Source organism: Pteropus vampyrus, unplaced genomic scaffold (assembly GCF_000151845.1).
Source record: "Pteropus vampyrus isolate Shadow unplaced genomic scaffold, Pvam_2.0 Scaffold28, whole genome shotgun sequence".
Lineage (NCBI taxonomy): Eukaryota > Metazoa > Chordata > Mammalia > Chiroptera > Pteropodidae > Pteropus > Pteropus vampyrus.
The window spans coordinates 824,568-839,296 of record NW_011888809.1 but is presented as its reverse complement, the minus strand read 5'-3'; the positions used below and the strand labels follow the sequence as shown (position 1 = coordinate 839,296).

Genomic DNA, 14,729 nt, shown 5'->3' with positions numbered 1-14,729 from the left:
CCCTTTACAGGAAAAGCTTTCCAACCTCTATTCTAGTGAACTAGACCTAGATGAAGTAGATTGAAACCATGGCAAAAGAAGAGCAGCAAAAGGAGCATGGGATGTTTAACCAGGTGAAGAGGAGATTTAGGTGTGACAGGGAGAGCTGTCTGTCTTCAACTATTTGAAGGACTGTTGTTTGGATGAAAAATTAGACCCTTGTCTGCTTAACTTTATGAGGCAAAAGAAAACAGGATAGAAGATATGAGGAAAGGGGAGGATTTCGTTAGAGTATAGAAAAGTTTTAACACTGGATTGGGTTGCTTCTGGAAGTAATGAGTTTTATAAGTAGAGGCATTTAAAAAAAGGCCATATGACTATTTTACCTATTCTCATAGATGAGGATCAGGCAGGCAAGAACTGGATATCTGCTGAACTTTCTTGTGGTTCTGAAATTTTGCCTACGAATGATTCTTTCAAACTCAGGCCGTGGCCCTCATGCATTTCTCCAAGGCGCTAACTTAGTCTGGCCAGCAGATTGTAGAGCCAAGCAAATCACAGCAGGCCTTCACAGTGGATAATCCGCCTGGTCAGATATTCTGGTGTATATCAAAACATCATTCCAGTGGAAAATAAAAATATATTTAACAAGCGTTAACAAATAACCTAAATCTCTAACACCTTTAAAAGTTTATATTTTAGTTATTTTTTCATGTATATGGAAGGTTTGAATCATTCTTCTTTCCTCCTATTGATTCACAAGAGTTTCAAGTTACTTTATTTACACCAAGTGATAAGTGACCTTAAAAAATACTCAAGTGTGTAAGGCTAAAGCACACAGTGTTCTTTAGGTTTATTGTTTGCTGCCTTTGTAATCTCATACTAATCTTTCTGTACTTGAGCTCATCAGCTATTATTAAAAGTAAAAAAATCCACTTAGGCAGACTGACTTGAATTTAGTCCTGCATTCTTTCCATACTTGTACTGGTCTCCTGAAATAGAGATTGAGAGTTAAAACTTCAGAATTTAAAAAAGAGGAGCTTTTCAAATCAAAATATCATCAGTTTAAGGACCTCCTTTTAGATCGAAGTCAAGTTATGGAAAGCTGCTGAATGAGACTCATTCAGCAAACATTTGAATTAAGAGCATTGTACTTTGTGTATCATATTAACTATTTGTGTGATGGCTTAGCTGTGTTCTTCTGATTTGGACTTCTTACAACTTTTGTACTTTGCGGTAAATGGTAAACTTGAAATATATGGTTTTCCAGTTTATCTGACTTGCTGGCTACATCACGTGGGTCTGGATGCAGACTTTTGTGAAATGGAGGAGGCCAGGACCCTTCCACCTTGTCATCAGCAGCCTTTAGGGGTTCATATTGGTTACAGTCCTCAGGTCTGAAGACTTAATTTCAGGCTGTTGTGTCAGTTGAGAAATCCTTCATTCTCCAGAAGTTCAGATGTAGTGTTTATTTATTATGTGGAAAAGCTTTATAGACTGTAGAGAACCCATGAAAGTAAAAGTTGATTTTAGTAAGAACAGTATAATGTTCATTTAAGTAGGCTCTTGCTGAGAGTCTGGATGCAAATGCATAGCTTTTAATTCTAATCCGCAGAGGCAAAACGCATTCTTCATCACCATTTTCTTTCCACTATCTAGCTCAGATCTTTTGTCCACATTATCCCATTTCATTCAGAATGGATTGGAGAAATGGAGGTACTCAGACATTGAGTCTGTAGGGTAAACATTTGACTTACCAGTTAACTCTCTCTGCTTATAGTATTTTAAGTTATTATTTGCATATTCTTTTTTTAAATTTAATTTTATTATTATTTTCAAGTATATATAATACATCGGTTAGACATTTATATAGTTTATGAAACGATTCCCCTGATTACTCCTTCTTCCCTCTGGCTCTCCACTTAGCCATTACATTAATGCTGACTGAATTCCCTATGCCGTACTCCCCATTCCGGTGACCATCTATCAACTACTAATTTATACTTCTTTAACCTTTCACCCCTTTCTCTCAGTCCCTCAATCCTCCTCCCCTCTGGCCATCACCGGATTGTCTTCTATATTTGTGAGTCTGGTTTTGATTAGTTTGTTCTTTTTGTTTCTTAGATTCCATAGATAAGTGAAATTATATGGTATTTATCTTTCTCTGTCTGACTTATTTCACTTGGCATAATAACCTCGAGGTCCATCCATGTTGTTGCGAATGGTAGGATTTCTTTTTTTTTTTTTAATGGCTGAGTAATATTCCATTGTATATATGAACCATAACTTCTTTATCCAGTTGTCTCTTGATGGGCATTTAGGTTGTCTCCATATCTTGGCTATTGTAAATTATGCTGCCATGAACATAGGGGTGCATAGATCTTTACGAATTATTGTTTTGGTTTTCTTTGGATAAATCTCCAGAAGTGCAGTTGCTGGGTCAAAAGGCATAGCCATTTTTAATTTTTTGAGAAACCTCTAGATTGTGTTCCGTAGTGGCTATACCAATTTCTAATCCCGCCAACAGTATATGAGAGTTCCCTTTTCTCCGCATCCTCATCAACACTTGTTCTTTGATTTATTGATAATCATTTTGACAGGTGTGACATGATATCTCATTATGGTTTTAATTTGCGTTTTTCTGAATTAGTGACCTTGAGCATCTTTTCATTTCATATGTCTGTTGGCCATCTGTATTTCCTTCTTGGAGAAATATCTGTTCAGGTCTTCTGCTCATTTTTTAATTGAATTGTTTGTTTTTTTTGTTGTAGAGTTGTATGAATTCTTTATATATTTTGGGTATTAACCCCTTATCAGATGTATCATAAGTGAATATTTTCTCCCATTCAGTTGGTTGTGTTTTTTTGTTGATAGTTTCCTTTACTGTGCAAAAACCTTTTAGTTTGATGTAGTCCTTTTTGTTTATTTTTTCTTTTGTTTCCCTTGCCCGAGGAGATAAGTCTGAAAATAAATTACTAGTAGCAATATCAGAGAGATTACTGCCTATGTTTTCTTCTAGAAGTTTTATGGTTTCAGATCTTACATTTAAGTCTTTAATCTATTTTGAGTCTATTCTTGTATACGGTGGTCCAGCTTCTTTTTTTTGCATGTATCTGTCCAATTGTCCCAATACCATTTATTGAAGAGACTGTCTTTACCCCATTTAAATTATTTTTATTTTTTGTTTTGTTCCATCATACGTTTAAGTCTTGAAACACTGATGAGAAGGTATTTCCTGTATATTCATAAAACATTCAGGAAGAAACTTTGATCTTTAATTATGATTTTTTAAAAATTAGATACTCAGATGCTTCTTTCACACCTATTTTATATACATACTAAACATAAATACAAAACAGAATCAAAACTTTTTTTAAACATTTGATTAGTATGGCACTTTAAATGTTAGTTGGATGAATTAGGTATAATATTCCCACTCCTTGAGGGTGGGAATTATCCCTTACCAATTTTATATCCCTTCTTCCCCACACCTACTGGAGTACTTCCTATATGACAGGTACTCCAGAGTGTGTGTGTGTGATGATAAGTCATTGACATCATTCTTAAAGTTATATATATTTATATACAGATATTTGTTAAAATTTCCTTTGAATTTTTTACTAAATAGCTCAAAAATTGGGGAATAAACTTACTGCAGAACCCTAACCTGTTGTTTTCCTTGGCTTATTTATGCAATCCATTTTTCTGCTGTCAAGCGATCTGTCATTCCTTTGATCTCAAAATACATTTAATAATAATATCTAATACTTATATAGTACTTACTATGGGTCAGGTAATGTTCTAAGTGCTTCATGTATATTATTAACTTGTCTAATCCTTATGGCAATCCTTCTAGGTAAAGGCTGTCATCCCCATTTGCAGGTAAAGAAACTAAGGCAGGGGTTAAGTAACTATCAAGGTCACATAGCTAGTAATTGCATTAATTATAGTATCAAAAGGTAAAACAACTAGATGTCTATAAGTTGAGAGGGATGAAGGAAGCTGAGAAGGTATATGGTCAGTGTTTGAATGCACACAGTATGCACATTACTGTATAGTAAGTGAGAACTTGTAAGCAATATAGATTTTTCTGCTGAAACATTATAAAAGTTGATTGTATAAAAAAATATCTGACTGTGTTTGACAGTCTTTGCCTCATTTATATTGCTCCTCTAGTTTCATTATTCAAATGAAGATATCACGTAAATAGACATATTTTGGGGGTTGTTTTTTATATTGTTATTTTCATTTAAGAAATATTATTCTGTTTGTGTGCAAGAATTAACTGAATATTTTCTTTCATTTCTTAACAGTACAGTGCTGTGGATACCAATCCACTCTCTCTGTATATCATGCACCCGTTCTGGAACACTGTAGTAAAGGTAAGATGATTACTAGGCATGCACTTAGGTTTAGCAAGTTTTAAATATTTTAAACTATCTTATGGAGTGTTACAGATACACCTGTCAACTTAATAAGATATCTAGAGAAACTACCTCTCTCATCCTTCTTTCCCTTAGTCATAAACCTTTCGATTTATCTTATTGTTGAAATGTAAGTTTATACTCCGGAATTTGTAATTTAAAAAAATGACATTAAAAAAATGACATTTAAAGTTTTCTGAAATAAATGTAATGTTATGATTACAAAAGTTTGTTGACTATAGAATTATTTAAGGCAGAGAGAATAGAAAGAGAAGTGCTTATTTCTACCAAATGGAGATTTTGGTTTACGTTTTAATATAAATAACTCCTGTATAGGATCTTTCAAATTATAGCTTTTAGTATAACTTAAATTTGTATGTTGTGTATAGTGGGCAGAGAGAGTCCTCTACTTTAATTATTTTGTAATTATTTTGAAAAATAGGTATTTCCTACTTGGCTGGCTCCAAATCTAATAACATTTTCTGGCTTTCTACTGGTTGTATTCAATTTTTTACTTATGGCATACTTTGATCCTGACTTTTATGCTTCAGGTAAGATTATTACTTTTAATATAAAATTTAAAATGTCTAAATAGAGAAAATAAGATATGGTTACTTTCTGGTTTTATTAAGATGCTTGTATTTCTGAACAGTTTTGGATATTATAAGAGTTTTTAAAATGTCAGAATTGGATATAAAAGCTAAAATGTGTTTTCACAATCTGTTATGTATATTTCCATTAAGTTCCAGAAACCAACCTGACTACTGCATTTAGATATGCTATCTAAAAAGCATGAGGTTTTGGTAAATAAAGAATAATTGAATTTCTAAGAAGATGGAGAGTTAGGACCGCAAAACTGCTTGAAAAATGAATATAAGCAGAGCTCAACCGACCTGTTATTTCCAGACATATCCCTTCCCTTTTTCTATTGATGGAAGAAAACTTCTCCATGTTTTAAAGGGAATGTGATGTCTCTTTCCCTTCACTCAGCATCCTTTCTTGCTTCTCTCAGTTTCCTCTAAAAATGGTTCTTAGACCTTAAATATTTATTGACAGAATCTGAATCCTTATTGGGGAAAAGAGGAAAGAAGCACTTTTGGAGGCAGTTTTTAACCTGTTCCTGCCTAGGACTCTAAAGTCTTCTTTCACACCTATTCCTGCCTTCACTTTTCTCCTGCACCCAGCTTCTGCCGCAGACAGTAGGAGCAAATCTGGACTGTTTGGGGATGGGGGTGGATAGCGGTAGGTAGGGTTTATTTTTATCACTCATCCAGTTGATGGAATTGAGAGGAATAGAAAGATGGAGGTAGATTAGTATTTTTTGTATTCTGAGTTAGAGAACATATTTTCCAGTAAGAATACTTAGAAATGATGTAGTTAGGAGTTTTAGTATTATAATTCGTCTGTGTTCTGGGTTCAGCAGACTTTTGTGGACTGACAATATTTACCTAGTTCTGCATTCAAAATACATTGTAAAGTACTATAGTTTCTATTTAATAGAGAGAAACTTTTTTTCATTGGCAGAATATACTATGGTAAGAATGATTGTACTTAGACTAAATTAAACTCTGAGTTGCTTTGCTTTGCAGCACCAGGTCACAAGCATGTACCTGACTGGGTTTGGATTGTAGTGGGCATCCTCAACTTCGTAGCCTACACTCTAGGTAAGAAATTGACAAATACTCAATTTAGTCAATGGCTGGTGAACCTGTGAGCAAGGATAGCCACCTCTAAATTAACATTTTCTCCTATGCTTAATTTATTTTAACTGGGATTTATTAATATTCTGTTTATTTTGATAAGTGTGTTTTTGAGTTTCTCTATGAAAAATATTGTTTGTTATTTGTTGCTAGGGATTCAAAGAATAAGATAGGAATTGGCAAGCTACCCCTTGTGGCCAAACTTACCTGTTGCCTTTTTTTCTAAGTAAGTTTTTATTGTAACACAATTATGCTCATTCTTTTACATATTGTCTATGGCTGCTTACCTGCAACAAAGACAGGGTTGAGTAATTGCCAGCAGAGACCATATGGCCCAGAATGCCTAAACTATTTACTGTCTGGCTGTTTACAAAAAGTATTTGCCAACTCATGGAATAAGACTTCATTTTTGCCTTAAGTTCGGGAAGCAATACTGACATATCAAATTATCACAGAATACTGAGAGAGATGCTATCATAGAGCACAGTGGGTGAACAAATAAGGAAGTGATCAGTTCTTATTTGGTGGAAGGAGTAGTTAGGGAAGCCTACTGTGCTAGGCCATACTGTCTATTTTGCCAAGGATGATTTTCATTGGATTATCTACATGGCTTGCCCTGCATTCTCTTCGTATCCTTCCCTGCTTTACTTTTCTCCCTAGCACTTAAAATCATACGACCTGTTAGCTGTTTACTTGCCTACTTATTGTCTGTCTGCTCTAAAATATGTTTCTTGAGCACGTTACTTTGTTTTTTTTTACTGCTCTGAACCCAGGATTTAAAACACAGTAGGCATTCAGTATATAGTTTTTAAATGCATGTGAAATAACAGACCCTGACTTCACATTGCGGAGCTCTCTTCAGATAAAAATGACTTGCACTCATAAAACCAGTATCATCTGGTACATGATTAAATGCTGATATGGTAGTTGACCAGAGTTACAAGAGTTAGGCTTTTATTAAAGATAAGAAGGTTTTAAAATTCTGCTATTTGGTTGCAAAGGACTGCAGGAGGAATAGGGAAAAGGTGAGGGTGGCCTGTGGGCTCTAACCTTCAACAGCATTTTATAAGAGCCTTTTGACATACTGTATCATCTACCTGTTTGAGGTCCACAATTCTGGCAAGAATCCTTACCTAACATAAGCTATTTGTTGCAAAACTTGCCTTGAACTAACATGAGGCAATTTATAATCTTTATTAATTCTAAAGTGACTATTCTTATATTTTGCTGCAGAAATATTAATGTGTTTGATCACAGGGTGCTAGTCTAGGTCCTACTGCATTTTTTTCATAATGCATGATATGGTATATTCCCCGTACCTTTCTTAAAAAAACATTCTGAAACATATCTAGACCCCAGACTTGTGGAACTGGAATGGGTTCAGTGAGAAGATGCACAAGACCTAATTAATAAGTAGTTCATGAATTCAGTATTTGTAATAGCTGCACAGGAGTTCCACTGAAAATAGGAAATTAAGCCAGCAAATAATGAGAAAAGACTTAGGAAATAGTTTAGCTACTTAAGGGCAGAAAAGTTCCCAACCTTATATAACAGTGATCTGCAGTATTTGGGCAGGGATTTGGGATTCATCCTTTCATATATTCCTTTAACAATATTTTCGAAAGCCTTCCTTGCCACAGACGGAGCCAGGCACTGGGAAAATACTATGATGAGCAAGATAATACTGTGATGAGCAACACAGTAATTATAAGATATTTTTAATTCCTTAAATCTGATACAGTTAGCCTAATTCTAATGCACTTAAGTTAACAAAACTGTTTCTTTTGGGGAGAAATTTTTATAATTCAGACTCTTCATTTTTAACTGTGTTTTACCATTCTCTCTCTCGCTCTCTGGCTCTTTTTCCCCTCCCTCTTCCTCTCCTTTCATTTCTTCCCCTCAGGCTCCTCTGTTTCTGCCCCTAAATGAAGGTCTTCCACTCTGCTTTATCCTTAACTTTTCTCTTTCTCCTAATTTCTTGGTAATTTCTGATTCTTAACATTGTTGAGATGACTCCCATTTTTGTAGCTAGCCCTTGCCTTCTGAGTTGCTAATAAGTACCCTCGGGTTGAGTGGCTTGACGTTACCATGTGGATGTCCTGCTAACATTTCAATTTCAGCATCTGACATTGTACTGAGCATCCTTTGTATCAGTCTTGCTCTTCTTCTGACTTATTTATTTCTGTTAACACTACTACTCACTTAGTTACCCAGATGGGGAACTTTGGAGATAGTCTGCTTCTCCTTCAGCCTCACCGCTCATCCTTTTGCTCCCTTGTCATTTTTACTTACTTAATAGCTCACTGATCTCCAGCTTTTCATTCATGTTGCATTCTATCCCAGTTTTGGATTATTAATTTGTGTTCCTCTTCCAGCCTGTCATTCACACTGATGTCAGGTGATCTTCCTGATGCACGTCATTGATTTCACTCTTGTCACTCATATACTTTTAGTAACTCCTCATGCTCCCTAAAACTTGAAAATTGGGTCAGATCTCCCTGCTAGCCTCTTTATACTGCCCTCTTCACATCTAAACTAAACTACTTGGCTTCCTCTGAACATGCACGTGCTTTTCCATCTTGCTGTTTGTGCTGATAGCACTCTCTCCTCTTGAAATGGCATACTCCTTTATCTCTTATCTACTGAAACCCAACTCATTCGTTATGTCCCGACTCCGATGTCATTGTGTCTGGAAAGCCATTCTAGGTTATCTTTGCCTGAAGAGAACTTGTCCCTTTTCTGTACTCTTCTATGGTTTGTGATATACCATATCTTTAATTATGTTTTTTTTTTCTTTTTTCTCAGTTGTAAACACTCTGAGGGCACAAACTTAGTTTATTCAAAGATTCTTGTAATCTTCACAACATCGAGAATAGTGCATTGCACAGTTTCAATAAATTTAATTTTTACGTTACTGAAATGTCCTATGTGCAAAACCTTTTCTGAAAGCACTTAAAATTGTAGAGGTGGTAGATCTGTAAAGAGGTGACTGTAATATCAGACAGGATGAAATAGGTCTTATGACTGAAGTACAGAGTGTTTTTGGATCCTAGAGCCAAGGAGTGGTTAGATAAAATGTCATGAATCACTGTTGAATATTCTCTGGAAGCTTGAGAATTTTTGTGGCTGGTGGAACAACTCAGTTGTTAGGCAAATTTGGAGAAATTCAGAGTCCAACTAGAATGTTTCTTCCTTAGATCTAAAATTGACACCATTCAGTGTAATATTTTAATTTTTAGATTAAACTTTGAGAAATTACAGATTTTATTTCTGAAATCTTTCAGTTGTAGGAATTACAGGTTAGATTTTTACAGTACTGGCTGGTAGCTATACTTTAGTTAATTAACATTCCTGCGATATGCTGATTTGTTTTGTTTTCTCTAGTTTTTTGAAGAAGACTTTCTCCATATTGGTATAGCTGTTGACCTTTTCCTGTGGTAATGTGTTTTTGTTGCAGATGGTGTGGATGGAAAGCAAGCCCGCAGAACCAATTCCAGCACCCCCTTAGGGGAGCTTTTTGACCATGGCCTGGATAGTTGGTCATGCGTTTACTTTGTTGTAACTGTGTATTCCATCTTTGGGCGAGGATCGTCTGGTGTCAGTGTTTTTGTTCTTTATCTCCTGCTATGGGTTGTTTTGTTTTCTTTCATCCTGTCCCACTGGGAAAAGTATAACACAGGGGTTCTTTTCCTGCCATGGGGATATGACATTAGCCAGGTGGTAAGTATGTGTTTTACCTTAAATTTTCAATGTTGCATGAATTTTGGGGGAAGTTTTTGTCATTCATTCTTTATTGCCCTAATACTTTTTTGATTAGAACAGATGTGCGATTTAAAATTTATTTTATTTTATATTTATTTATTTATGAAAAATTTTAAACATATTAAAGTAGAGAGACTAGTATAGTGAACCCTTATGTACCTATTACTTAGCTACCCATTACTTAGGTGCCTGTTATGTACTAGGTACCTTATACATTGCGTATTAGGTATCTATCGTGTACCTATTACTTAGCAGTTGTCAACACATGGCCAGTCTAGTTTCATGTATACCCTTTTTATCACCACCACCCCCCAATTATTTTAGAGGATATTGTTGTCATTATGTGATAAGTATTTTACTATTTATCTCTAAACAATAAGAGCTCTTTTTAGAAAACATAAACACAAATGCCATTATTACACCCAAAAATGAACAGTTTCTTAATGTTAATAAATATTCTTTCCTTTGAACTGTTGATTTTGGAAAGGCAGGGATGCACATGTAATTGTTGGCTTTTTGTCCTTGTTGTCTTGTCTTGGCCAACTTTTCAGTGAGCAGGGAGATTTGTTTTCTCTTAATGGATTTGCTATTAACTTTCCCTACCTTTGAGTCCCAGCTTTTTGTGTTGCCATTTTGCCCATTTGCACTTAAGGCTCCAGTAAAGAATCAGAAATTGGAGTGTTTTTGATGAAGGAAGTGATTGGGTTGGCAAATTGGAACAGCTTGTGGTTTAACCAATTTAGGAGATGCCTTAAAGTGTTCCAAATGATGGCCAGTTGCTTGCATTGGCTAGATGTTACTTATTTTGTGGCATTGTTGGATGAAAAAAAAATTTTAAGGCAAAAAGACTTGCCACAATGTCAAATTTAAGCATACTTCTTGCTCTTACTAAAACTGTTCGATTAGACTTATGCTCCATAAAGCATTATTGACTCCCTGAACTTTCCTGCTGTTAATGCTTCTGTATGCTTTTTGTCTGCATTTTCCTTCCAGACAATTTCTTTTGTCTACATAGTGACTGCGATTGTGGGAGTTGAGGCCTGGTATGAACCTTTCCTGTTTAATTTCTTATATAGAGACCTATTCACTGCAATGATTATTGGTAAGAAGCTCCATGTTGAAGCCTGTTTTAACATCACTTTGTTATCAAAGCCAGTGTTTGATTATAACAAGCAGCAACACCCTTCCCTCTTCCCCTACAGCAAGCAGAACAGCCATAAAACCCTGTAGGATATGAACCTGATCATTAAGGGAAAATAAGGTTTCTTTTGTTTTATTTTGTTTTTGTTTAGCATCAAGCAATTTCTAAACAGAAGAAAATACCAAAATAGATCACACAAACCTTGTAAACTAATTATTCAAATTAGTCTAGACCGTATTGAAGGATCCACTTGTAGATGACATTTGGCATAGATTTTCTGTTTATCTCAAGGTGAAGATTATTAGTTTGTAGGAAATAGAATAGATGAAATATAGAGATTACTTTATAAAACATCCACTCCAAAAATTGAGCCTCTGTTCATCTCAAGTATCCATCCTCTTATGCCACTGAATGCTAGGTAACGGTTTTTGATCGTGGTAATGCTTCCCTTTTTATTTTGGCTAAAGAGGATATCTATAGAATGATTGAATGGGGGAAAGTGTTTTCAATGGAAAGAGACAAAAGTGTAGAGGAACCTGGGTTATTTTGGGACATCAGGAGTGGCACTAAAGGTCTTTGTAGAAGTAATTAAAAAAGCATGCTTGTTGGTTATTGCTCTGTCCCCTTATCTAAAAAATAACCCTGTCTCTTTCTATTGGTGAATATTGATAATGGAATGGGAATTAGGTTAAGGTTTAGAAACAGCTGAGAAGATGGTGCATTAAGCATCGGCTTTTAGAAAAGGAGTGTTTGGGCCTTTTTCTGTGGCTCTGGACCACAGTTTTTTAAGGAACCCTGCGGCAATCTACCAAATGTTCACTTTTTGGTACCTATGTAAACCATGATTTCTTTACCTTGAAAAGGCTAGCTATTTTTCGTCTCTCACCATCTAGTGAATCTTTTGATTTAAGCAGCTTGTCCTATGGCAGGTTCGTTGTATTTTACATTTAAATGTTAAATTTAAGGATAAGATGGAATCCTCTGATATATGAGATATATATTTAAATGTTAAGTGGGTATTTTAATAGGTATATAATTTTCTTTGTAATTAATAAGTTTATCTGAATTCTTCCCTCTGAAATAAAACAAAAGCCCTCATGTTTTTATATAAGTAAGGAAAATAGCTTTTCCAGTACTAGATTTGAGTAGACAAATAGATAGAAAGGACTTAGGGCCAAAGCTACTTAGTTTCTCCCGATGAAATTGGTAGTGCTGGTGTTGGGATAGCTGGGGTGCACTAGAGCCTCTGGCGAGATAAGGAATGATGACAAGTTAGTTGGACATTAGGGGGCTCCTGTTTGCGATTATGGAAGGTTACCTGTTTGGGTACAACAGATAGACCACCAAGATAGAAAGGTGATTCACGCTCTCATTTTTTCCCACTCTACATTATGAGAAAATTTAAACATCTATATTCTGTCTATTCTTTCTACTTTTATGTAATAAATCTCTATGTGTGCCATCATCCACCTTCAACAGTTTTCAATACTAGTGCTAATCTTGTTTCAAATGCACCACTACCCTGTAACCTGTGGGTTATTTTATAACATAGTTTTCTATATTTACCCACATATTTACCATTTCTGCTGCACTTCATCCCTTTCTGTATATCTGACTTAAAATGTGGTGGTCTTTCTCAGAAGTTCGAAGGACTTCCTTTAGTATTTCTTAAAGTAGAGGTCTGGTATCAGTGTATTCTCCCAGTTTCTGTTTATGTGAGAATGCCTTGATTTTTGCCTTTACTTTTTCTTTCACCACTTTGAGCACATCATTCTAATGTCCTGTAGCATCATTGTTTCTGAGTTAGCTTATGTATCATTGTCACCCTGTACATAGTGTGTCATTTTTCTCTTGTTACTTTTGTAAGATTCTCTATCTTTGGCTTTTTGAAGTTTGACATGATGTGCATAGGTATGGCTTTCTTTATATTCTTTTTGATGTTCGTTGAGCACGTTGGATCTGTAAGTTAATATTTTTGACTAAATGCGGGACATTTTCAGTCACAGTTTATTTCTTCAGATTTTTTTTTTCTGTCTCTTTTCCTTTGGGACTCCATTTACATGTATATTAGACTGCTTCTCTTGATATTCTCCTACAGGTAATTTTATGAGGCTTTTAAAATTTTTCTTTAATCGTTTTTTCTCTATTCTTTTTAGTACGATTTTTATTCATCTGTCTTTTTTTTACTTTTTTCCTTCTGCTATCTTCAGTCTCCTCTTAAGGCTATCTTGCGAATCTTTCGTGGGACCTATAATTTAACCCATTTGCCATTTAGAAAAAAAAAGTGCAGCTTGATGCCAGCGTTAATTTATTTTTACATAAACCTCTCTTTGAGGCTGAAGCAAATCTTACTGGTTTTCAATGTGCAAATAAAATGTAAAACTGTTCTTGAAGTTATTTTTAAACAGAACTTGTCTCTAATCCTAATGTAGCATTTGTATATGATGATCAGCACTTAATAATTTTTTTTCATGTGGTAAATTTCAAAGCATGGAACAACAGAAAGCAGAACATCTAGGATTTAACATTTTCAGCGATCAAAAATTACTATATTTTTGTAAATGGAAATACCACTACTAAAACAGAATGCTATAAATAGAATGAAGTATTTGTTTCCAAAGACTATTGATGTACCAGAGAGATGTGAAAATAATAATAAAAGCAAGACATTTTCTGGCAAACTTTGAGTGTAAGTTTAGGTCTGCAATCTGCAGGTTATCTCAGGGTAAACGCTGCAGCCGCAACACCGCCAGCGAGTATTCTTGGGGCAAACAGAAATGGGTTAAGTTATACTTTTCAGCTCTACAATTTTAATTTGGTTCTTTATACTTTCCATTTCTCTGTTGAGATTCCCTGTCTGTTCTTTCATTATCACCATATTTTTTTTAGTTTTTTGAACATATTTAAAATAGCTACTTTAAATTGTTTGCTAAATCCAACATCTGGGCCCATTTGGGAGTAAGTTTCTGTTGACTACTTTAAAAAAATTTTCTTCACATTCGTATTTTGCTAATTGCATTCTCATTGTGTCATTCAACATGTTCCTCTGCCTCTCATGTTAGTCTGTAAACTAATACATCTGTAGACTTGGTTAGATACAAATTTTATTTTTTGCGGGGGAGCAACGATACTTAGCGGGGCAACAGTACTTATTAGGTAATGGTACTTCTAAGTCATCACATTAGGAGGCACACAATAGCTTGTTATCTCTCTTTTGTTTTGATGTAGATACTGATCAGGGGATTGAGGTATTCTATGTCTGTTCCCATCTGTTACAAAGTTCTGCGTTCGTTCTTTAATAACATTAACAGACATTGGTGGTCATTGCTTAGGAATTCATTCATTCAGTGGATAGCTAGGAGAATAAAGTTTGTTTTTTAGCAAAATAGCTATTAAATTCATACTGATAATTCTAAATCAGATTCGATGATACAGAATTTTTTTACTTAACCTCATTGATCTTACATTTATGTCCTTTAAACTGACAAAAGTCTTTGTTTTCAGAGACACAAAGTAATTATTTACTTTATTCTACAAAATACCCACAATAATCTTAAAATCAGCAACAACACGATTACTGAAAGTTGGTTTAAATTTTGTTTTTTTGAGGTTCCATTTGTCCTTATGGTTTATCCTACTAGAGATGCCCAGTCAGGTTACTATATTTTAAAGTTACTGCTTTGTGGCTATGCCACCAACTGTGAATATATATATTTAACTTCG

At 34.9% G+C, this 14,729-nt stretch overlaps 1 protein-coding gene across 1 annotated transcript in view; it reads left to right on the top strand.

The window, feature by feature from the left end:
* Nucleotides 1-14,729, top strand: part of SELENOI (selenoprotein I) — a 39,976-nt gene that overhangs the window by 12,840 nt on the left and 12,407 nt on the right. The window contains exons 2-6 of the mRNA XM_011356527.2: nucleotides 4,293-4,361; nucleotides 4,846-4,954; nucleotides 5,993-6,067; nucleotides 9,561-9,823; nucleotides 10,859-10,967. Coding sequence (XP_011354829.2) covers nucleotides 4,293-4,361; nucleotides 4,846-4,954; nucleotides 5,993-6,067; nucleotides 9,561-9,823; nucleotides 10,859-10,967 — 625 coding nt within the window. The remainder of the gene's footprint in view (nucleotides 1-4,292; nucleotides 4,362-4,845; nucleotides 4,955-5,992; nucleotides 6,068-9,560; nucleotides 9,824-10,858; nucleotides 10,968-14,729) is intronic.